This window comes from Symphalangus syndactylus, chromosome 7, assembly GCF_028878055.3.
Source record: "Symphalangus syndactylus isolate Jambi chromosome 7, NHGRI_mSymSyn1-v2.1_pri, whole genome shotgun sequence".
In the NCBI taxonomy this organism is placed as follows: Eukaryota; Metazoa; Chordata; class Mammalia; order Primates; family Hylobatidae; genus Symphalangus; species Symphalangus syndactylus.
Window position 1 is genome coordinate 35,734,022 of NC_072429.2, and position 22,289 is coordinate 35,756,310.

The 22,289-nt window shown below is 49.8% G+C and overlaps 1 protein-coding gene across 10 annotated transcripts in view; it reads left to right on the forward strand.

The window, feature by feature from the left end:
* Positions 1 to 1,106: 1,106 nt before the first annotated feature.
* The window catches only part of TNIP1 (TNFAIP3 interacting protein 1), a 57,514-nt gene continuing 36,331 nt past the window's right edge, over positions 1,107 to 22,289 (forward strand). For 3 of the 10 annotated variants that reach the window (XM_063642679.1, XM_055285594.2, XM_055285596.2), the window contains exon 1: positions 1,107 to 1,551. Coding sequence is in view for 1 of the 10 variants with exons in the window: in XM_055285592.2 (XP_055141567.2) it covers positions 7,336 to 7,741 (406 nt within the window). In the remaining 9 variants the exon portion in view is untranslated. Of the gene's footprint in view, positions 7,742 to 22,289 lie in introns of all 10 variants that reach the window. The other 7 variants (XM_055285593.2, XM_063642678.1, XM_055285597.2 and 4 more) reach the window with 6 other exon arrangements.

Sequence of the window (22,289 nt, forward strand, 5' to 3'; positions counted from 1 at the left end):
ATCTTTTCTGTACTTTATTGTAATCGCCTGTTCATTTACCTGTGGCCCCCAGAGCAGTGCTATCCAATAGAACTTTCTGTAATAATGGAAATGTCATATATGCGTGTAGTCTAATGTAGTAGGTACATGTGGCTGTTGAGCAGCTGAAATGCAGCTTGTGCTACTGAGGAATTGAACTGTTAATTCTATTTACTTTTAGTTTAATTCTACTTAATTTATATTTAAATAGCCTCATATGGCTCCTCAGAGTCTATGAGCTCTGAGAAGGCAGGAAGCAGGTCTGATTAGTCCACTCTTGTATCCTCAGTGGTCCATAAATGTTACCATAAGAATGAGGAAACTCTGGAACCAGGAATGATGAAGAAAGGCCACACCTCATCCAAACGGCCGTCTTCATCCCCTCCCCAGGCATATTTTCAGGGGATAAGGAACAAAGACTTTATGTTTGTAAAGCAGTCAGTAGTTTACAAAGGATGTCTACAAACTATTATTTTTATTTCTAAATTTATTATTATTTTTGAGACAGGGTCTCACTCTGTTGCCCAGGCTGGAGTGCAGTGGCGTCATCATGGTTCACTGCAGCCTCAACCTCCTGGGCTCAAGCAATTCTCCCACGACAACCTCCCGAGTAGCTGGGACTACAGGCAAGTGCCACCACGCCCAGCTAATTTTTGTATTTTTTGTAGAGACAGTAAAAACCCGTGTTGCACAGGCTGGTCTTGAACTCCTGGGCTCAAGCCTGCCTCAGGCCTCACATAGTGCCGAGATTAACAGGCGTGAGCCACTGTGCTGGCCCATTTTTACCGTAATTACCATTAAATGGCAGGAGTCAGGCAAAGCAGGCCTCATTAAGCAGGGGATCACTGGGGCTCAGAATGAGGAGGTGACTTGTTCAGGATCTCCAGCTGGTCAGTGCAGAATTCCTTGGGCTGCAGTTTCTAAGGCCTTACTTGACATCAAAATGTGACTCGGCATGCACCAAGGAAGGAGCGGGCCCCTCCTTCACTATGGATGGAGAAGCCTCAGAGAGTAAATGGAAACACGTGGGATAGGAACGGGGTGGGAGGATGTGGGCTGGGCATCTGGCAGCTTCCTCAGGGCCCTGAGCACTGGAATCCCCCACCTTAGGCGAAGGAGGAAATGGAGGTCTTCAGGAGAATCTAGGGAGGCCGGGCCAGGTTGCCCCAGCCCATTCTCGGGTGCCTTTTCCCAGCCCAGCTGGGGAAGCATCAGGCTTCCAACTCTTCTCCCCAGATCCGCCCCCCAACCCCAACTCCCTGGAATTCACAGCACGGGACAGCCAGTCTGGGAAGTGACAGGTGGAGGCTGACAAATAAGGGCCCTCTGCTCTGCCAGCGGGCAGGATGGGGCCTCAGCTGGGCCTTGCGGGGCTGCCTGGTGGCGGCTCCTCCATCTCGGGGAATTCCCCTCCTGCCTAAAAGTCAGCTCAGCCCAGCCCTCCTTCCTGCAGAAGCACAGTGAGCCGAGGAGCCTTCATAGGGACAGCCGCCCCTCGTGCACACACCCTCGTATTCTCCTGCCCTTCCCCAGGTGAGTGACTAGATGGGGGCCGGTGGGCCAGAACAGGGGAAAGGACTCACCGCACAAGGGTGCTGGGGCAAGCAGGCACCCCCAGCTCTGTGCCAAGAGCCACCTGGCCTCCCATGTCCTGCCAGCCAGGGTCTGCTGCTCCCAGCCCAGCTTGCTCTTCCCACCCAGGTCTTGGGCTCCCAGCCCCTGCTCCTCACCCAGCCTCCTTCTCCAATGTCTTCTCTCCCCCATCTCATTTCTTCTTCCTGCCCCTCTTCTTCTGGCCTTGCCTTCTTGGCCAGTCTTTTTCTCTCTAGTTGTTACTAGCTTTTCCAAAGGGAAAAGAAAAGCCTATTTTTGTCTTCTTCCCTCAAGAAAAGGGAGGTATGCAAGTGTGAATATGGATGTGGGTGTTTGTGTGTGTGAGAACGTGTGCCTGTGTTGTGTTAGATCCCTGAAGTGTGTATGTGTCGGTCTGTGTGGGTGTAAGTTGGTGACTCTGTGTATTTGTGTGTGTATATCTGTGTGTACAGTGAATTTTTGATGGAGAGTGTACAGGTGTGTGTTGGGCACTTTAGAAGTCTACAGCTAGATAGGAAGAGACCAAGAATCGGCGCTGCCTCCAGGGGAACATAGTGGAGGCTGGGACCCTCCTTAAGACTGCAGCAAAAGGATATCTTGCTTCTCTCCTGCCTGCTCTGCTTCTACGGCCGCTGGACTCTTTTGTGGTGGAACCTGTAACAAAGAGCCCAGGGCACAGGGAGTGGGCCAAGGGCAGGCAGACGCAGCTGACGCAGCTTCCTCTTTGATCACTTAGAAAATCTGGACTAAAATTCTACTTAATTTTAGTTTAATTCTACTTATTTAAATAGCCCCATATGGCTCCTGAGAGTCTGTGAGCTCTGAGAGAGCAGGAAGCGGGTCTGATTGGTCCACTCCTATATCCTCAGTGGTCCATAAATGTTACCGTAAGAATGAGGAAACTCTGCAACCAGGAATGATGAAGAAAGGCCAGCTCATCCAAACGGCCGTCTTCATCCCCTCCCCAGGCATCTTTTCACAGCCCAGGGAAGTCCCTGGCTAGAAGAGGCAAGGAACAGAGGCCAAGTCTGACGGTGGCTTCTAGGCTTCAGAGGAATGAAGGGATAATGGGGAGGGGCCATAGAAGAAGAGGGTGTGGGAGAGGACAGGGAGGAAGGTGGGTGGGACTGAAAGAGGATTGCTCTCAGGGCCCTGTTAGGGCTTCCCGGGATTAGGAAATGCTCTGGTTTTGTGGGTCTAACTTCCTGAGAGGCGAGGCCGGGCTGGGCCTGGCTGACCTGTTCCCACTTCCAGAAGGATGACAAGGGGCAACCCTGGATGCAAGCCGAGATCCAGCTTGACACCCTGACCTGGAGACGGAGAGGCCAGGGGGAGAGATGCTGGACTGGGGAGACCCAGGGCTCCTAGGAACTGTGGGAGGGGCCTGGCTAGGCCACGTATGTGACGAGGCTGGGAATTTCCCCCAGTGTCACTTTGCCCTTTCCTCTCCTCCAGTGTGCCCTAGCAACTGAAGTGTAACAGGCCAGCCCAAGGACACAGGGAAAATAGTTGGGATAGAGAAGGGGGAAAAGGGGAAAGAACCTGGAGAAAAGTCAACAGCAATGCCTTGTAGGCCTAGCTCCTCAAAAGACAGTCTGATGTCAAGGGCAAGCTGCTCCCCAGCTCCAGGCCTTGGGGTCTTCCTGGGAAAAGGAGAGAAGCAATCCCTGCTGCCTCATAGGATTGATGATCATAATGATCATCGCTACCTTTCACTGAGGCCAAGTCTTGTGGCATTTGATTGTCACCACCCTGTGAATTGGGCACAGTTATACAGTTATAGCCTTCATGTCATTGATAAAGAAACCAAGGCACAGAGTTGTAAGTGGCAGGGCTGTGATTTAAGCCCAGAAGCCAGAGCCCACACCTTATCCTCTGCATGACAGTCTCTTGGGAAATGGGCAAGTTGTGGGTATGAAATGGTTTCATTCACCTTAAGGTGCTGAATGAATGTGAAAACTTCTGAAGATACAACTACCTCCTCATGCAGGTATTTGGGAGCTGGATAGAGAAAATTAAAAATGTCTTCTTAGGCTGAGGAGAGAAGCTGGGACCACGGACCCTGCTCATTTATTTACTTTTTACCAAAAACTGCCAGAATTGCCTAGAACAATTTTAGTCAATATCATGTGCTTGATGTGCATTATCTCATTTAACTATCACCAAACTCTCTCTCTAACATATACACACACCCAGCACCAAAAAGTACCTAGAATCCACTGGAGGGTTTTACACTCCTGAGATTGCCTCAGGCTATGGATCTGAGGAAGGGACCCAGGGCTGCTCTTTTCCTAGTTCATTAGCTGCTCCCGAGTTCCATTCTCCCCTAGCCAAGGCCCTGATTCACTCATTCTCCTAATGGAATGAGGCATGTGCTTGTTTGATTTAGACGCTCCATTTCCTATCAATGGGTATGTGGAAATAGCACTGTGCTGGGAGAAGGATACTTGGGTTCTGTCCTATGTATGAATCACAAACTCAGTGTAAGACCTCCCGCAAGTCCCTGCCCCTCTCTGGCCCTTGGTGTGGCTCCAGCCCTACAATGAAAAGACTGGGTTGATCATTTCTTTCTTTTTTTTTTTTGAGATGAAGTCTTGCTCTTGTCCCCAGGCTGGAGTGCAATGGCACGATCTTGCTGATTGCAACCTCTGCCTCCTCGGTTCAAGTGATTCTCCTGCCTCAGCCCCCCGAGTAGCTGGGATTACAGGCGCACACCACCACAACTGGCTAATTTCTGTATTTTTAGTAGAGACGGGGTTTCACCATGTTGGCCAGGCTGTTCTTGAACTCCTGACCTCTGGTGATCCGCCCGCCTCAGCCTCCCAGAGTGTTGGGATTACGGGAGTGAGCCACTGCATGGCCTGCCTGGGCTGATCATTTCTAAAGACCCTTCAAGCCTGGCATTCTGAGTTCTATGTCTTGCTAGCTAGCAGGACTTTGGAGCATGATGCTTAAGAGCGTTAAGCGTTTAAGAGCCTGGATCTTCAAGCTCCGGTTACTTGCTGCACTGTAAGACCTTGGGCAAGTAATCTAATACCTCAAAGCTTCAGTTTCATCTGTGAAATGTGGATGATAATGGTACCGACCTCATAAGCTGGTTGGGAGACAAATTATGAATAAAAGCGCAGAGCTAGCACACAGCAAATACTCCATACATGTTACCTTTTAATGCTTTTATTATGCAGCCTCCACCCCTCTTCTGGCACTTGGTCTAGAGTTAAGTTGGTTATAGATGGATTTTTCATGTTTTTTATTTCCTTCAAATGTGTATTTGGGTCTGACTCTGTAGCTACCTCAGTAGAGGTGGTGGAGGAGGGAGTAGCAGAAAGGAGATAGAGAAGTTGTGTGCTTTAAAACAAAACCAAATAAAACAAAACAAAGGCAGTTTGATTCTCCTTCTGGGTGTGGCTTTGTGAGAGTGCTTGTCATTACTCTGGAAGAACAAGAGGTTGCACCTGCCTGAGTCACTCAGCTCCCAGCGTCAGGCCCAGCTTCTTGACTTGGAAATCCCCTTCCAGACCACAGGGTAGCAGGAAGTGCCAGGCTAGGTGGCCTGTCTCCCATTCCTGCCATGCTCCTGGAGGCTAGGGTCTCACAGAGGTTGTATATGGTGGGATGGAGCCTGGTGAGGTTGCATTGCTGAGTTTAACAGCAAAGCTCTACCCAATGCATTCAGCCCACATCTAGACACCACTATCATTTCTTAAATGCCTACTGTGTGCTGAGCTTTGGGCTTTATTTACATTATCCAATTTATCCTCACGATCACATGAGGCATAGGTATATTATCCCCCATTTTCCAGACAGAAGCCTGAGGCTTAGAGGGGCCACCCAGGTAGTAAGTGGCTGAGCAGGGATTGGAATCCCATTAGTTCAATTCATAGCCTGTGTTTATGACAGTGGTAAGTTTCTGCAAGACAGTGAGAAAAATCATGTCACTGTGAAGACAACTTGGTACAGTGGACCAAGCACACAGGACTGGGAGCCAAGGCCCTGGATTCCAATCCTGGTTGTGTCACTCAATGTGTGTGGCCTAGAGCAAGTCCTTTTCTAGACAGAGGACTCAATTTACCTATCTGTCAAATAGGGGTTTGTTATCTATGGGCTCCACGGCTTTTAACAGGGTGGAATGCCCTGAAGACAAACCAAGACTTCAAAGAGTGGAAGAGGTGGAGGCAGTCACGACTTTATAAATAGATGAGTTTTCTCACAAATTGGAACTGTAAAGAAAAAGGATCCAGAACTAGGAAATAGGACAAAAAGATGACTGAATGCTATTTTTATGTCAAGCTTGAGAATTCCCAGCGGACACTTTGAGAAATGAAACTGTCTGCCCAGCTAATGCCAGACATGCTACAAAAACAGCTGAAATAGTGTGGAAACAAAATGCAAGTAATTAGAGACCAGCCATTTTTAGGTAAATTTTAGTTTTCAGTGCGTAGAGGGTGGGGGTGGAGAAGATGTGGGTTGGGAATAGGAAGAGAGCATTGCAGGAAGAGAATTGGGAAGTACAGGCAAAGAGCAGGAGAAAACTGGCAGGTGCGGACCTGATGGGTGGAGATGATGCCTGGGAGCTGCTATGTAAACAACCAGGGCCAGGATTACCAGTTTCTCTGTAGGATCCCCCAGTGGTGAGACTCAGTGGTGCTTTGGAGTTTGCATCGCTTCCTCCCTCCCTCCCTTCTGAATCAAGGCGTAAGTGTAATTCTTTTCATAATTAAACTAGAATGAATATCGTTTTGAAGATCTGATAACACCGTTGAAGTAAGTAACTGAAGGAACCCTAGGAGGTTACAAAGCCTTAAAGGAGAATCCCCAGATTAGGTATATAATTTGGGCAAGTGTCTGTGTGTGTATTATCGCGAAGTCACAGTTGATTGATGGGTCTCTCTTCTGTAAAATGAGGGTGTGTATTAAACAGTTCCCCAAGTCCTTTCCCCTAATTCTTTTTGAGGATGAGGGCCTGTCAATGACTAAGTTTTCAACAGTACCAGTGAAATGGGTCTTTTGCAATAGGTTTTTCATAAAGCTATATTTAAAGAGCTGTTCTTTATTCCAAGGTTAGACCTTCCACTTTTTGGAATTAAAATTTAGCTTTCTTTTTAAAAATAAAAGGATAAGCTTTTAAAAAGCTTTCCTACCCTTAAAGCAAGTTTATGTTCCTTACCGGTCTAGGAAATCCCAGTCTGTTGCGATTATCTAGCCCACATATAAGTAGGTAGGGTGGAAGGCGGCCTCTGGATTTGCCCACCTGGGTTTGAATCTGGATTCAGCCCCTTATTAAGGTCATCTAACCTTTTTGTGACTCAAATATTATTTATTTTAAGAAAAGGTAGTAAAACCCACCTCCCTAGTGTGATTGTGCAAAGAAAATAATGTACGCAAAGCATCTACAATGTCTGGAGCAAAGCATTTACGATGTCTGGGAATCCTTTACAATGCCTGGAGCAACTGCGGTAAGAGTCTTTATAGGTCCTTTCAGCTCGGAATTTCTATAGCTTCGTTAAGAAGAGTCCTGGAGCGCCCTGGACGGAACTCTGGGGCCCTGAGCTCCAGCTCTGGCTTAGTGCCAAATGCTTACGTGCCTTTTGGCAGGTCTCCTCCCTGCTCTGGCCTGTGTTCCCCTCAGCACAAGGAAGGGGCTGGGTGGTCTCTGTGGCTCGCCTCCGCTCTGAAATTCCGGCTTTCAAGGTGGCCCCAGGCCTCCGCCAGGGGCTTCTGGCGATGGGAGTGCGGCAAGGGGCCGCGCGGGCCCGGGACGGTGGCGCCAGAGAGGTCGCTCCTAGACGGGAAGGCCGCCGAGGGGACGAGAGACACCGCGGGCCCCCGGAACCGCGGGCAGCCGGTGTTTACCTCGCTCAGTCCCACCCCTGGCGGCCGCGGGCCCGCCCGGAGCGCGCGGCGCGATTGGGCGAGTGGTCTGCCAGTCTCCGGGGACTTTCCCAGGGGTGGGGCGGCCCGGCCAGGCCCCCGGCACTTCCTCGTCCTCGGCCCGGGTGCCCTGCCCCCGCCCAGGAGCCCGAGGAGTGCTACGGGGGGCCGGAGCCTGGCCCGGGCCGCTGCCCCGTCCCTGGATTCGGGGCTGGACGCAGCAAGCGGGGCGCTGTGTCCCCAAGCTCCCCGTCCTCGGGTAAGCCGGCCGGGCCGGAGCGGGGATGGAGGGGAGGAAGGGAGGCCGGGCCCAGATCGTCCAGAGCCTCGGTGGCGCAGGGGCGCGAGCTGGGGAAGGTGGCTTGTGCACCCAGGCCCGGCGCGCGAGGTCCCGGGGCGTCTCCGCCAGCGGCCAGGCCGGGCTGCGCCGGGACTCCCTGCTTGGCGCTGGGCCTGGTGGGGGGCGCGCGTGCGCACTGCGCGGGGCAGCACGCCTGGGAACGGCGTGGGGCGGTTGTACAGAGCGCAGACCCTCCGGGTGCGGGCGGCGCTGCGGCCCTTTGGGTGTCTGTCCTGTGGAGACGAGTTGTCTACGCGGCGTCAGGAGTTTCGTATAAAGTTGTGGAAGCAGTGTACATATGTCACGAGGAGGAAAATAATAATTCTTATTGGGCGCTTTCCAAGTGCTGATCTTAACGCTCTACGTGTATTAGACTCATTTAATTGTCACTTCCATCCTAAACATCAATATTGTTATTATCTCCATTTTATACTTAAGGAAACCGAGGTACTTGGAGCTTGAGGTCACACAGCTGTGAGTTGCAAAGTCAGATTTGAACTCAGGCATTTGGCTCCAGAGTTCCTACTATACTATTTCTGTTGAACATATTTTGGATGCACATTGTTGGAGACATTTGTGTGCATGTGCAGGATAGATGAGTTTCCAGGAGTGCTTCTGGGGATGGAGTTTGAAGGCTGAGCTTTCCACTGTAGGACATTTGTGTGCACGTGTGGATTGTACATTCATTGTGCGTACAGGAGCAGATGGGAATTTTGTGCGACTGGGTGAGAGATTGTGTTTTGGTAGGGGGAGGGAGGGACTTTTGTGGATGATGCAGAAGAATTAGCAACGTCCTTCCCCACCCCCTTGCAGAATGACAGTGCAGGGAAATGTGTAGATTCCTAATGCATCATTTTTTTCTCACAGTACCGTCAAAATGGGATTTAATCAGCACTTACTCATTTTCCAAACAATGGGGTGTGATAGAGGGGAATTCGGCATCTGATGAGAGGTCAGAAAAGAGGACTCAGAATGTTTTAAAAAAATGCTTGACAAAGGGGGTAGAATTGTGTTAGGAGGGTAGAATATTAGTACAAACTCAGCGTCCCCGTGGTGGTCTCTGTTTTGCAACAAAAGAAACTGAGGCAGTGAAAAAACTGATAATGCTAATGCTAATAGCTTACTATGTGCCAGGCACAGTGCTTACATTCCGTATCTCATTTAATCTTTTTTTTTTTTTTTTTTTTTTTTTTTTTTTTTTTGAGACAGTCTCACTCTGTTACCCAGGCTGGAGTGCAGTGGCACGATCTCGGCTCACTGCAACTTGCCTCCCAGGTTCAAGCGATTCTCCTACCTTAGCCTCCCGAGTAGCTGGGATTACAGGCACTCGTCACCATGCCCGGCTAATTTTTTGTATTTTGAGTAGAGACAGGGTTTCACCATGTTGGTCAGGCTGGTTTCAAACTCCTGACCTCAAGTTATCCGCTCGCCTCAGCCTCCCAAAGTGCTAGGATCACAGTTGTGAGCTGCCGCGCCCGGCCTCACTTAATCTTTCTAACAACTCTTAATTTTCAGATGAGGAAACTGAGGCCTAGAGAAGGTTAAGGCTTTCCCAAGACTAGCAACCCTTGAATCCTGGACCCTGTTCCCTTTCCCCTGACCAAGGCCGCTGTCCTGGCTGTGTCCCGGGAAAATAATGTGATCAGGGACTGGCACTTCATGGAAGCACGTGATCATGCCCCTCTGGAAGCTGCTGCTGGGAGTGTGCAATGTTCTACACGCTTATGTAACCATGTTTGTCTCCCAGCCTTGGGTGTTCCATGGGTATGGCATGGCACTCATGCTGAAGGTTGATGCCTGCCCCTGGATACCCCCACCAGGTTTTTCGGGGCCCCAGGAAGCTGTGGGGTCTGAGTCATACCCTTACCCCCAGTGCTGCCTGTGACTTGGGGCCCGGATGTCCTGGTCGGGTCAGGCCGACCTGATTTGAGAGAGGCAGCGTTGTAGGAGGTTGTTTGCCTGCCTCTCTCTCCAACCCACTGGTTACTGTTTTACTCCTGCACCCGCTGTGATTTGGCCACACCATGCTGGCCTGCTTTTCCCCCTCCAGCAAGCCAAACTTGTTCTCATCCTTAGGCTTTCATACATGCTGTTCCCTCTGCCTAGAACATCTTTCCCCAGCTTTTCTCATGGCTGGTTTTTCCTTATCGATCAAGTCTCAGCTCAAATGTCAGCTCCTCAGAGGGGCCTTCCCTGATCTTTTTATGCAAAGCAGCCTCTTTTTTCACTTTCTGTCACATTACTATTTTATTTTTCTCATCCATGTGTCATGCTATGAAAGAATCTCATTTATTTGCGAATGAGAAAGCATATGTATAGAACTTAGTGTCTGGCAAATTGTTTTTTTTAGTGTTTATTTGTTTACTGTATTTCTCTTTTCCTAGAATAGAAGGGGGTGAGCAGGGACCTCCTTAGTCCTCTCGAGTGTATTTCTGTAGCGGGAGAAGAGTGCCTGGTGGATGGCTCTTCTGAGTTTGTTCAGTGAATGAGTAGAATAATGGCACATTTCACGAATGAGGAAATTAAGGCCTAGAGATGAGAAGGCAGGAGGAGAACCAGAGTGCTCTCCAAGCACTCTCCCAAGCATCATTTCCTGATGGCTCCTGTACCCAGTGCCGTGCAGTGTTCTTGATGCACAGGTGCGTAAGGAGCTGGCTTTGCCTTCCAGGAACTTTTGGTCAAATGGGGAGATGTGCTATGAGTGCGACCTGAAAGGCATTGTGTGCCAGTAAGTGCCAAATGAGTCAGATTGGCATAGGTATAACGAGTGCAGAGTAGTTTGGGGGCACCAGATCGTTGGGGGGGTCTTCTGGAGGGAAGTGACTTCAAGGTCAGACCCTAAAAAAATGACGAAGTGCAGAGTGGAACCTGGGTCTTTTCTGGAACTTAGTAGACTAGTGAGAATAACTGGAATCAGCCTCTCCTCGGTTGGGAGAATTGACCAGTTGGCCTGGGAAAGACCCTAAAAGATTTTGATACCACACATAGAAATGTTGATTTTTCTCCTTAGCAGCATTGGGAAATGGTCAGAGCAGTTGGTTCACAAATGTGAGCATGCATCAGAATCCTGGGGATGGAGGTAGAGGGTGGTTGTTAAACACAGATTGCTGGGCTGCAACTCCAGAGCATCTGATCCAGTGGATGGTGGTGGTGCCAGTGCCGCTGGTCCGGGCTGCTCCTTGAGCACCCCTGGTGAAGAGCACATGATTCAGTGCTTGGCAGACCTGGGTAGGTGCCACATCTGTCACTCTGGGCCTCTGCATCCTCACCTGTCAGCTCTGTATGGCGTCAATGCTACCTCCTAGAATGGTGGGAATTAATGGGACAGTGTGTGGCAAGCACTCAGCACGGGCCACCAGTGTGGTAAGCACTCGGTACGTGGTCGCTGCTATTATCGTTAATGATGCTAATCATGAGGCTATTGACAGGATTCCAGTAGGAGATGATGAGACTGGTTTGATTTTCTGTGCTCTGGATAACTTACTGCTAAGGTTTGAATGTGTCCCCCAAAAGTTCATATGTTGGAAACATAATCCCTCTGCTTCGTGAATGGATTATCAGCTCTGCCATCATAAATAGATTAATGTCACTATCACGGGGTGGGGGGATGGGAGGTTAGTTATAAAAGGGGCCGGTTTGGCTAATACACTCTCTATTTCAATCACTCATTTTCTCCTTCTGTCTTCCACCTTGGCATGACCCTTGCCAGATGGTGGTGTCATGCACTTGGATTTCTCATCATCCAGAACCATGAGCCAAATAAACTTGTTCTTTATAAATTACCCAGTCTGTGATATTCAACAGAATAGTAGCAGAAAGCAGAATAAGACACTTGCCTTCAACTGTCTGCCACTTGTGGACCATGCTGTGTCCCCTCTGGATGAGTTGTCCTTTGCTTTGTCTCAGACATCTGTTGCTGTTTGGAGTGGCAGAAACTCAGATGTGGGTGGGGCTTTGAAGACACCTGGCTCGCATTCCCTCAGCAGCCCCAGTGCCCCTCTGCGTGACCCCGACCCCTAGGATCAGGGTGCTCTCCACCTCGTAGGCAGCCCCTTCCAGTGTTATTCCAGACTTCTTTCTTTTGTGGGCCCACATTGGCCCAGGTTCTTCCTTTCTCACCTCCATCATTTTCCCTCATTGCTTACTTGACCGCTGTGAGGGAGGGGGAGAGGTTGAGCAGTAGCATGGTGTGGTAAGAGAGTGCACAGTGGCCACCAGAGGACGGGGTGTGCATTTCTTCTGTGCCACTGCTGTCCCATGTGGCTGTGGGCACGTCTGTTCGCCCTTGCTGGCTTTGGTTTCCCAGCTGCAGAATGAAAACGTTTCACTGTCTGACATCTCAGGGCATTCTCTTCCAAGTCTTAAAAACTCTGTAACAACCAATGATTGGGTCACCCTCTCTTTGGCTCTGGCAGCTCCTGGTTTCCCACTGGGCCAGGCCTTGCTGTGCCTGCCCTCCTAGATTCTTGCTGCTATGACCCCACATGCCCGCAGTGCCTGCCCCTCCTATCCCTGGCCGTCTGTAGGGAAGGTATCCGGGCATCCTCCAGAGAGTTGCTGCAGGAAGGCACAGGGCAGCTGGGTCCCAACCCCCAGAGATAGACCTTGGCAGCCACCATGACCATTGCGGGAAGTTCTTGATGATTTTCCCATGACTGGCCCAGGACAGTCACTCTTCAGATTGGAACGGATGACTGGCGAGCAGCAGCTGGCTCTTTGTCTGAGAGCTGCTCTGGGCAGAGCTGAACTCTTCTCTCCCAGGGACCTCACCCTGAGGCTGTTCCTTGAGAGGCAGGAGCTCTGCATCCTTGAGCACCTACACAGTGGACAAACCGGCAGCCCAGGCAGGGGTGTGTGTCTCGGGGGTAAGTGGGTGTAGGTGTGTGGGTGCTGTGGGAGTTGTGTCACCCAGGAGTCACACTGAGAGGCCAGGGCAGGTATGGGACTGCCCTATGAGTCAAGGGCGTTTGGCTCGGTCTCCACCCACTCGGCAGAGCACTGGCCAGGCTCTCTGTTGGCGTTCAGGCTGCTTGTCCTTTGCCTTCGCTATAGTCAGCTTCAGCAGCAGACTTAGGAGCCCTGGTCCCTCTCCACCCCACTTCTGTCTCTGCAGGTGCAACTCCTGCCTGATCTGGTCCCCAGGAAACTGGCAACATAGACTTTTAGAAAATATGGTCCTAAGCACATTAACACAGGAACAGAAAACCAAATGCTGCATTTTCTCACTTACAAGTGGAGCTAAATATCAGGTACTCACGGACATAAAGATGGCAACAGTAGACACTGGGGACTACTAGAGTGGGGAGGGAGGGAGGCAGGGTTGAAAACCTGTTGGGAACTATGCTCAGTACCCAGGTGATGGGATCACCCCTACCCAAATCACGCAGTATACCCAGGTAGCAAACCTGCAGATGTACCCCCTGAATCTAAAAAGTTGAAGCAGAAAAAAAGCAAAAAATACAGTAAAAAGAAAAAAAGAAAAATTGAAGGAGTCTCTCAGATATAGAGGGTAACATGCAGGCACCTGCATGGTCACTCATCTGGTTTAAGAAATAACACATTTCCAATCACTTGAAATTTCTCCTTCATCAGCCACCAACAAGAAACAAATGTTCTGAATTTAGTGGGGTTTTTTTCTTGGATTTCTTTAAAGTTTTTTTTTTTAATGTGTGCATCACTAAATAATATATAGTATTTTTTTATGTTTAAAAATGTTATTTAGGCTGAGCGTGGTGACTCATGCCTTACTGGCACTTTGGGAGGCAGAGCAGGCAGGTGGATCTCTTGAGCCCAGGAGTTTGAGACCAGCTTAGGCAACATGGCGAAAACCCATCTCTGCAAACAATACAAAAATTAGCTGGGTGTGGTGGCGCATGCCTGTAGTTCCAGCTACTTGAGAGGCTAAGGTGGGAGGATGACTTGGGCTGGGAGGTGGAAGTTGCAGTGAACTGAGATCGTGCCACTGCACTCCAGCCTGGGCAACAGAGTGAGACCCAGATTCATTCATGTTCGTATCTCCAGCTGTGGCTCATTCTTTTTTCACTGCTGTATAGTATTTCCTGATAGGAAATTGCCACAATGTATTTATTCATTTTCCTCTTCATTTTAGGTAGCTTTCAGCTTTTTGTTGTTAACACAAGGCATCTTTGGCTTTTATCTGAGTACCTCAGCCCCTGTCCAGCCTTTTCCTTCCTAGCTTCTTGACAGCCATTATTGCTCCTGTCTGAGTAGCATTTTAAGGTTTACAGAGAACTCTATGGTTCCTACTTGGTCCTCACAACATTTCTGTAGGGAGAAACAAGGAAAGTGAGGCCTGCCCAGGGTCATTTGAGAAGGGATCATAGCCAGGATTTTAATCTGTGAAACCCTCTTTCCACCATATTTTGTATAAGAGGAATTCCCCAAAATTGGCATCTTACCTCTTGGAGGCAGGGGAGTTACAGGGTTAGATAAACTCAGGTTTCAAGCTATCCTCCTGCCTCTGTCTCTGGAGTAGCTGGGACTACAGGCATGCACCACTGCACCCAGCTCACTTAAATTTTTTAGAAAAATATTTTAAAATTTCCCTTTAAAAAAATTACCAAATAACACATGATTATTGGGGAAAAACCCCCCAAACTCAAGCAGTACAAAAGATATAAAGTAAAAAAATGACAGTTGTCTTCTCTCTCCTTCCTTTCCCCTTCCTCTGTCCCTACTGTATTTAAAAATTAATTTTATAATTGTATAAGAACAGGACTAGATTTCCCATGTAAAGAGTTAAAATAGCATGGGTAAAATAAAAGTTTCCTTTGGTTTTAGTTCCTTACCCAGGTCCTTCTGTAGAGCAGTCTACTAGTAGCAGTCTGGTATGTATCCTTTGAGACTTCTTTCTTTTCTTCTTTTCATGTTTTTTTTGTTTTTTTTAAGAGACAGAGTACTGGTCTGTCACTCAGGCTGGAGTTCAGTGGCATGATCATAGCTCACTGTAGCCTGAACTCCTGGGCTCAAGTGATCCTCCCACCTCAACTTTCCGAGTAGCTGGGACTCCAGGCATGTGCCACCATGGTCCGCTAATGTAAAAAAGTTTTTTTTAATAGAGAATCTGTTCTTGCTTTTTGCCCAGGCTGGTCTTGAACCCCTGGCCTCAAGCAATCCTCCCACCTTCGCCTCCCAAAGCACTGGGCTTCCAGGCCTTTTTCCATGCACATTTAAGATTCCATACACACACACACACACACACACACACACACGGTTATGTGTTTTTGAAAAAAATAGCATCCTGTTACACATATAAACCTGCACTTTGCGTTGTATTTTATGGGCATCTTTCTGTATCATTGCCAAGCAATCTACCCCATTCTTTTTGATGGCTGTATAGTATTCCATCAAATGAATGGTAGTTTGTTTAACCAGTCCCTTCTTGATGGACATTCAAGAATAGCAAAAATGTCTATTACAAAGCATGTGGCAGTGCACAGTTTTGTCCAGCTTCTGTGTACTGATGCAAAGATCTCTAGATTCCTGGATAGGGGATTACTGAATCAATCAGTTACTTCTGCTCCCTTAGGTAACTCGCACCTTCTCAGACACACCTGTTTTTTTTTGTTTGTTTTTTTTTTTTTTTTTTTTGAGATGGAGTCCCACTCTGTCTCCCAGGCTGGAATGCCATGACGTGATCTCAGCTCACTGCAATCTCCACCTCCCAAGTTCAAGGGATTCTCCTACCTCAGGCTTCCCATTAGCTGGGACTACAGGCGCCCGCCACCACACCTGGCTAATTTTTGTATTTTTAGTAGAGACTGGGTTTCGCCGTGTTGGCCAGGCTGATCTCGAACTCCTGACCTCAGGTGATTCGCCCACCTCAGCCTCCCAAAGTGCTGAGATTACAGGCATGAGCCACCGCACCCAGCCCTCAAGCACACTTTTCTACATGAGAACTTTGTTCTCACCAGTTAGGCATACATGCAGGTTGTTGTCATTGAGAAAGGACATTCTTCAGTGGGTGACTCAGCTGTAAGAAAAGCAAATGTATACCCAGGCTCCCTCAATAGGAATATACGACCTAAAAGGGTGGAGGTGAAAGTCAGTCTGCATTTGGTCAGGCAAACCATGCCTGGAATGTTGGGTCCAGTGCTAGAACCAGCTGGAGATAGTGTGGGGTAGAGGGATGGTGGGGGACTGGAGAGGAGGCCATCCCTGTGTGGAACAGTATAGAGAAGGCTGGAGGTTCCAGATGTCCTCAGGGCTGTCATGCTGAAGATGGGCATCTTGTTCCTTATTCCAGGGGACCACAAAGGGGAGAGAAGGGCCAGTGGAAACAGAACTGGGAGCAACCTAACTATAGCCAGTGCTGGCTGCCCCAGGAATTGTTTTGGGGGGGAGGTTGCTGAGATCTGGATTGCTAAATTTGGCCAGCTGGAGTCCTGGGCTCCTCAGAGGACTGGGTAAGCACAGGATGGAATGTCCTCTGAGCTCCCTTCCAGCCTGAGATTCTAAACCCTGTTGACTGCAGGTGAAGTGGGGCAGATTGCCACCTGGTTGCATAGAAAGCTAGAGACGTATAAAGACAGGGACTAGGAACTTGGGGCATGTTCTGGAGAACTGGAAAGCAGGTCTGGTTTCCTACCTCTGAGCTTCAGCCTGCCGCCTCTCCAGGCAGCGCAGAGCAGTGGAAAGGGCACCGGTGTTGGAATCTGACAGATTGAGGCTGCATCATTTGTTCTACCACTAACCAGCTGTGTATTCTCAGGCAAATGACTTAACTTCTCTGAGTCTGCTTCCTCATCCATGTAGCTGCGTCGACTGGTTTCCTTGCTGGAAAGTGTGGATAATAATTTCCATCTCTGTGTGGCAAGAAGAAAATGAGGTCATGTGCGTCATGATGCGGCCCAGCACCTGGCATAGGGTAGCGCCTAACGAACTGTCACCCTCTCTCCGGCTTAGTTAGGTGCTCTCCAGTCCTCTTTTGCAGTGTGAATTCTGTCTCAGGTGTTCAGCAGGTGGTGTGTAACCTGGGCCTTGGAGGCTGAGTGGAGACGGTGGGGCCTCCTTTGTGGGTGACTCGGGAGGGGAGGATGAAGGACATGGGAAGATGTGTGCCATGTTGAGGAACTCAGATCAGGCTTGGCCGGAGCCTGGTACAAGTTAGGCAGGAGGGGAGGACCTGGCACAGGGCTGCGGATGTCAGCTGAGGGTCTCCGACTGCACTCGGGGAGGGGATAGCACCCATGAAAGCTCTTATGGGAGGACTGATGGGTTAGGGAAATCCACCTGGGCCTTAGAAGGGATTGGAGCTGGGGATTGGAGCCTTCTTAAGGTTAGAGGGTTAAAGAAAATAGTGCTAACAAATTTCAGATTCTGAAATGTTAGAACTAGAAGGGGCCTTAAAGATTATCCAGTGCAACCCCCCATGTTATTACTATTTTTGCAGCTCCCTCTTTTTAGGTGACTGAGGCCTAGTGAGGGTTAAGATGTTCACCCTAGTGTACCTTGACTAGATCCTACAGTTCTGGCGCCCCAGCTGTTATCATATGAGACTCTATGCCTGCAGCCTCATTGTTGCTCAGTTGATTGCAAGGATGGAGGAGTTAAGTCTGGGCTCCTTATTGGTGAGGATGCCAGGGTGGGGTCCTTGAATACACACTGTCTCAAGTACGTGCTGTGTCCTCACTCATGTGTGAACCTGACAGCCATCGGGAGAGCCCAGCCTGGTCCTTTTCTCTTTTAAATTAAAGACCTTATTTTTTATAGAGCAGTTTTAGGTTCACAGCAAAATTGAGAAGAAGGTACAGAGATCTTACATATACTGCACTCCCCCCCCCACCCCCAACAGGCATAGCTTCCCCCATTATCAGCATCCTCCACCAGAGCGGTAGATTTGTTACAGCTGATGAATCTACATTGACACCACTGTCACCCGGAGTCCATGGTTTACATCAGGGTTCCCTCTTGGTGGTGTATGTTCTATGGGTTTGGACAAATGTGGAATGGCGGGTGTCCACCATTACAGTATTGAACAGAGTAGTATCACTGCCTGAAAAATCCAACCCGGCCTTTGATGGATGGACCTGAGGCTGTAGTTTCCCCAGCCTGGAAATTGGTTGGGGAGGACTGGAGGTCATCATAACACAAATATGTGGACAGTTTTTTGTTTATGTGTGCAATGTGATATCATGGCATCTCACTTCTTTTCATCCTTGGGTGGAATTGCAGGATATTGCCCTTTACAACAGAGGAAAAGAGGCTCAGATTCCCAGTCATTGGTGAGTGTGGCATCGTGGTTCAAGGGCTTCTTATAGCTACATCTTCACTAGCTATGGTGTGCCCAGGCACCCTGCTTAACCACAGTTGAATGGTGGTTTGCAGGTCACTAGAGAATAAGTGGAGGCCAGAACCGAGCTTACTGAGCTGACGGAACAGCCTAAAATCCCATTAAAGGAGGGAACACATGGGGAAAGCCTTGGCCCTTAGATCAGCTAGGCACAGTTGTGGGGTTGCCTCAGCCTTTTATTAAGCACCTGCTGTATGCCAAATGCTGAGCTAGTTACTGTATACTCTTATTATTTTGGAAATCTTATTATAAAACAAAGATGTGTTTCTTATTAAATCAGATAATCAGGAAGTATTGCATAAAGTAGAAAGTGAGAATTCCTTTCCAACTATACACATATTATTTCATTTAATTTCTTTGATCTTCTATCAGGTAGGTTCTGTTATTACTCCTGCTTTACAGATGAGGCACCTGAGGCTCAGGAAAGGTGAGTGGCTGGTCCAGGGTCTCAGTCCACAGGGTGGACAGAGCTGAGGCTAGTGCAGGTGAGGCCCCCTCTCAGACCTTGTGTTTGCAAGGTTGGCCTTGAGCACTTTCACTGTCTGGACCTTTCTTCCTGCCTCCAAGGCAGCGATGTTTCCATGGTGCTGGCTCCCTCTCTTTCCTCAGCTTGCTGCTAGCTCCTGAGGCTTGGGTCTTCTTGATCCTGAGGCCAGCTTTAGCCATCACCCAGTTTCCGTGTGGCCCATGCTCCTCCCCTTGCATGTGAGGGAATGAGCCCATGGTTCCATACACAGCAGAGTAGACACTAGGATAGACCTCTCTGACGTTCTGTTGTGTGCCGTCTTTCCTGGAGACCCCTTCCCTATACCCTCTCTGCGAGCCCACCTGCCAGCATCCCTGGCAGCCCTTGCCTCTGCTGGGGAGGTAGATGTTGGCCTCCATGACCTTCACCTCCCTGTACCAGAGATTTGCTTATACTTTTCCCTCTGGGCCAGGGAGGGCATCACCTGCTCCAGGGTTGCAGGGATAGCTGGCCCCAGGATGCAGCCAGTGACCAGAGGCATTAAATTGGGCTGATTAAGTCCCCAAGCTGGACTTCAGTTTCCTTGTCCATCAGGCAGGTATCAGCCCTGCCTTCTTCCCGGGACTATTGTGATAATCAGATGGAGAAACAATGCTTGGGACACTATGAAGCATTTTGCAAATGTTAGTGGCTATGCAAGTGAATATCATTTGGGGATCTGGGACCACCCCCTTACCCAGCCACCAGAACATGGCTAATGGCAAGATAATCTGACAGACCAAAGCATTTCAGTGCAAAAGCTGGAATGTAAATTTAATTCTGAATGTAGTCTTTGTCACACCCCTCTCCTTCTGGGGTAAGGCTGAGAGTTGAGCCCTGGGGACTGCTGCCTCCCTGCCACCCACAAGTGCCTGCCTGCTAGTGGGTGGCTCCTTCGGTTTCAGCAGCATCACTTCCAACTTCATGCTCTGTGGTCGTTGCCTGACCTGCCGTCTGTCTGGGCCCCTTTCTGCCCCCAAACTGGGGCTTTCTGGTTCCGGCGGGCAGCCCCAGGGCCCCTCTGGGGCAGGCTGTGGAGGCCCCGCTGGCTGAGGCCTTGTTTTGGAAGAAAGTCTGCGCTGGCTGCTTCTATACCACCAGCTGTTTCTGGTTTGGGCAAGGGGGGCTGGAGTCCCACTGCTGGTGGAGCACCTGCTGATTTGTAGTTTGTAGAACCAGGCCAAGTGGAAAGAGACTCCGAGAAGGTGTGGTAGGGGCCTGTGGTGTGCCATGGGATTGCTGGGCAGGAAGGGAAATGGAGGATGGGCTGTGGGCAGCCTGGAGGGAGAGCAGGGATCTTCTGGTCCCAGCTCCATCCTGACTCCTTATGTGACCTTGGCCTTCCCTGCTCAGGGCCTTGCCTTGCTGCATTGCCTGTACCGTGAGTGAGAATCAGATGAGCTCATGCCCAAGGACTCCTGGGCTCTGAACTCCAGATACTGCCACATGGAGGGGAGTGGTCAGTGCTTCCTTTTCCCCTTTGAAAACATCCTCGTGGCTTGTGGACAGCAGAAGCAGAGGGGAGTGCATGCCATCGTCATGTTCGAATGCAGCCCCTCATCCATTGAGTGTTTCTGGGCACATCTCTCTCCCACCTGATAATGCAGGATTCGCTTCATTGCCCTTGGAGAGTCCCCTCCAGCTCTGTCATCCTGAGAATGAGTCCTCTCTCTAGGAGAAGTTATAAAAACCTCACTGATCAGAGGGAGAGTTCCCGTCTGCCCAGTGGTCATCCAGGGACTGCCGCTGACCATCTGGGCATGAGGTCAGCAGGACTTGGAAATTCCCTCTTTTTCTCTTTGTCTTTGTTTCCTCCAGAAGTCCAGGCCCTCCAGGGGCAGCTCCTCTGATCTCTAGAGAGGGTTTTCCCACAATAGGATATTTCTCCTGCGTTTCCTCTGCCCACTGCCTTTCTTTCTCCCCAAGCTCTGCCCCCTGAGGCTAAAGTAGGGGAACATAGCTCTGTCTGCCCCCTTTTTGCTTCCCATGAACCCCTTTCCCTGTTGACTCCCCAGCGCCAAGAGAAACTGAGTGTTGCGTGTTTTGGAGGACGTGGGGTGGGTTTCAGATCCCACATCCTGCATTCTGCTTTGTCCCTTCGCCTTACATCTGGGCCTCTCTGAGGGAGCATGGCTGGCCCAGCCCCAATTCTAGAAGTGTCTGGGCGTCCAAGTGTGTCTGGTCAGTGGGTCAGGGTTAGGCTCTCTCTGGGATGTTGGACATGGCCTTGCAGGAGGTGGGGTCAGGATCAAGGGCTCGTTCCCTTCAGTCTGACTTCCCTGAATTCAAGGTTTACCGACGCCCTACTCTGGGCCACTCTGAAGATACTCTGGCACACAGGATGGACTTTCTCCCTGTCCTCATGCAGCCTCTAATCTACGGGACAAGGCAGACATTGAGTAAGAAATTCCCCATGCCTTCGTGTGGTGTTGACTGTGAGTTCCATTTAGGGTGCATGCATAGTGGTGGACAGGAACCAGGACACTGCTGCCTTTGTCATGCAAGGTGTCTCCAGGCCCCTTCTAGCCCTCTGTTTCACTGTTCTTGAACTCCAAGCAGCTCTCAAGGAAGGCCCACCCTCCTGTGCTCCCGACAGGAATACAAAGATGTGCAGAGTACACTCCTGCCTCAGGAAGTTCCCAGCCAGATGGGCAATGCCCGCACCAGTCAGACACATGCTGTACCAGGTGGCAAGGCTCGTGAGGACAGAGGCAAGCAGAGGGGAAGGACCCCCAACATCTGCCAACATTTTTGAGTACTTTACTATGTGCCAGTTCCAGTGCTAAGTGCTGCCCCCACACTGTTTCTTAGTGGAAACATCTGCGCTTTGTGCTATGCTGTAGAACATTGACCTTTCAGGTTAAAAACAAGTCACCCCTAAGCCGGGTGATGACTTGTGATGGGCATGTGGGTAGCTGTCCTTTGCCTCTCGGGCTCAGCAGGGTGTGGGTGCCTCCCACACGGTGTATTCATCTTGTATCTGTCAGTCTTTGGGAGGGGGGGTCCTGCTCATCAGAACTTTGTTTTTCTTTCTGGCCCATTCCATCCTATGGACGCTCTTGGAAAAGTCCTTATTGGTTTTCATGCTGCAGGGCAAGGGAAACTGTCCAGAGGTGATCTGATAGCATGGTGCTGCCCTACAAATAGATTTGAACTCCCTGTCTGCCCCTCTGGCTCTGTGTCCTGGCTGTGTGAGTATGGTGGGGGTTAGAGTCACAGCAGGCAGGGCTGACTTTGCATCTTGGCTCTTATTGCTGGCCAGATCATCGTGGCTGAGTTACTTAACCTCCCTGAGCCTCAGTTTCTCCCTTGTAAAATGCAGATGAGATTAGTATGCATGTTAGAGTTACTGTGCAGCTCCACCAAGATTGTATATCTGAAGCATTTAATGCAGTGCCTGGCAAGGAGGTGATTCAAGCATGGTGGTGTTGCTGTTAATCCTTTCTCACTCTGATCTTTCATTTACATTCTGGGAGCAGGGTGGTGTGGTCGTAGTCACCTGGCAGCGCCAAGGACCCACAGAGCATGGTGTGTGGACCTGGGAGGGTCTTTGAGGATTCCTGATGAAACAGTTTTTGTCTCGGGGGTGGTGACCTTGGGAGGAAGGTGCCGAGCCCCCAAACCCTTCTGAGGTCCCCAGTGAAGGCCTT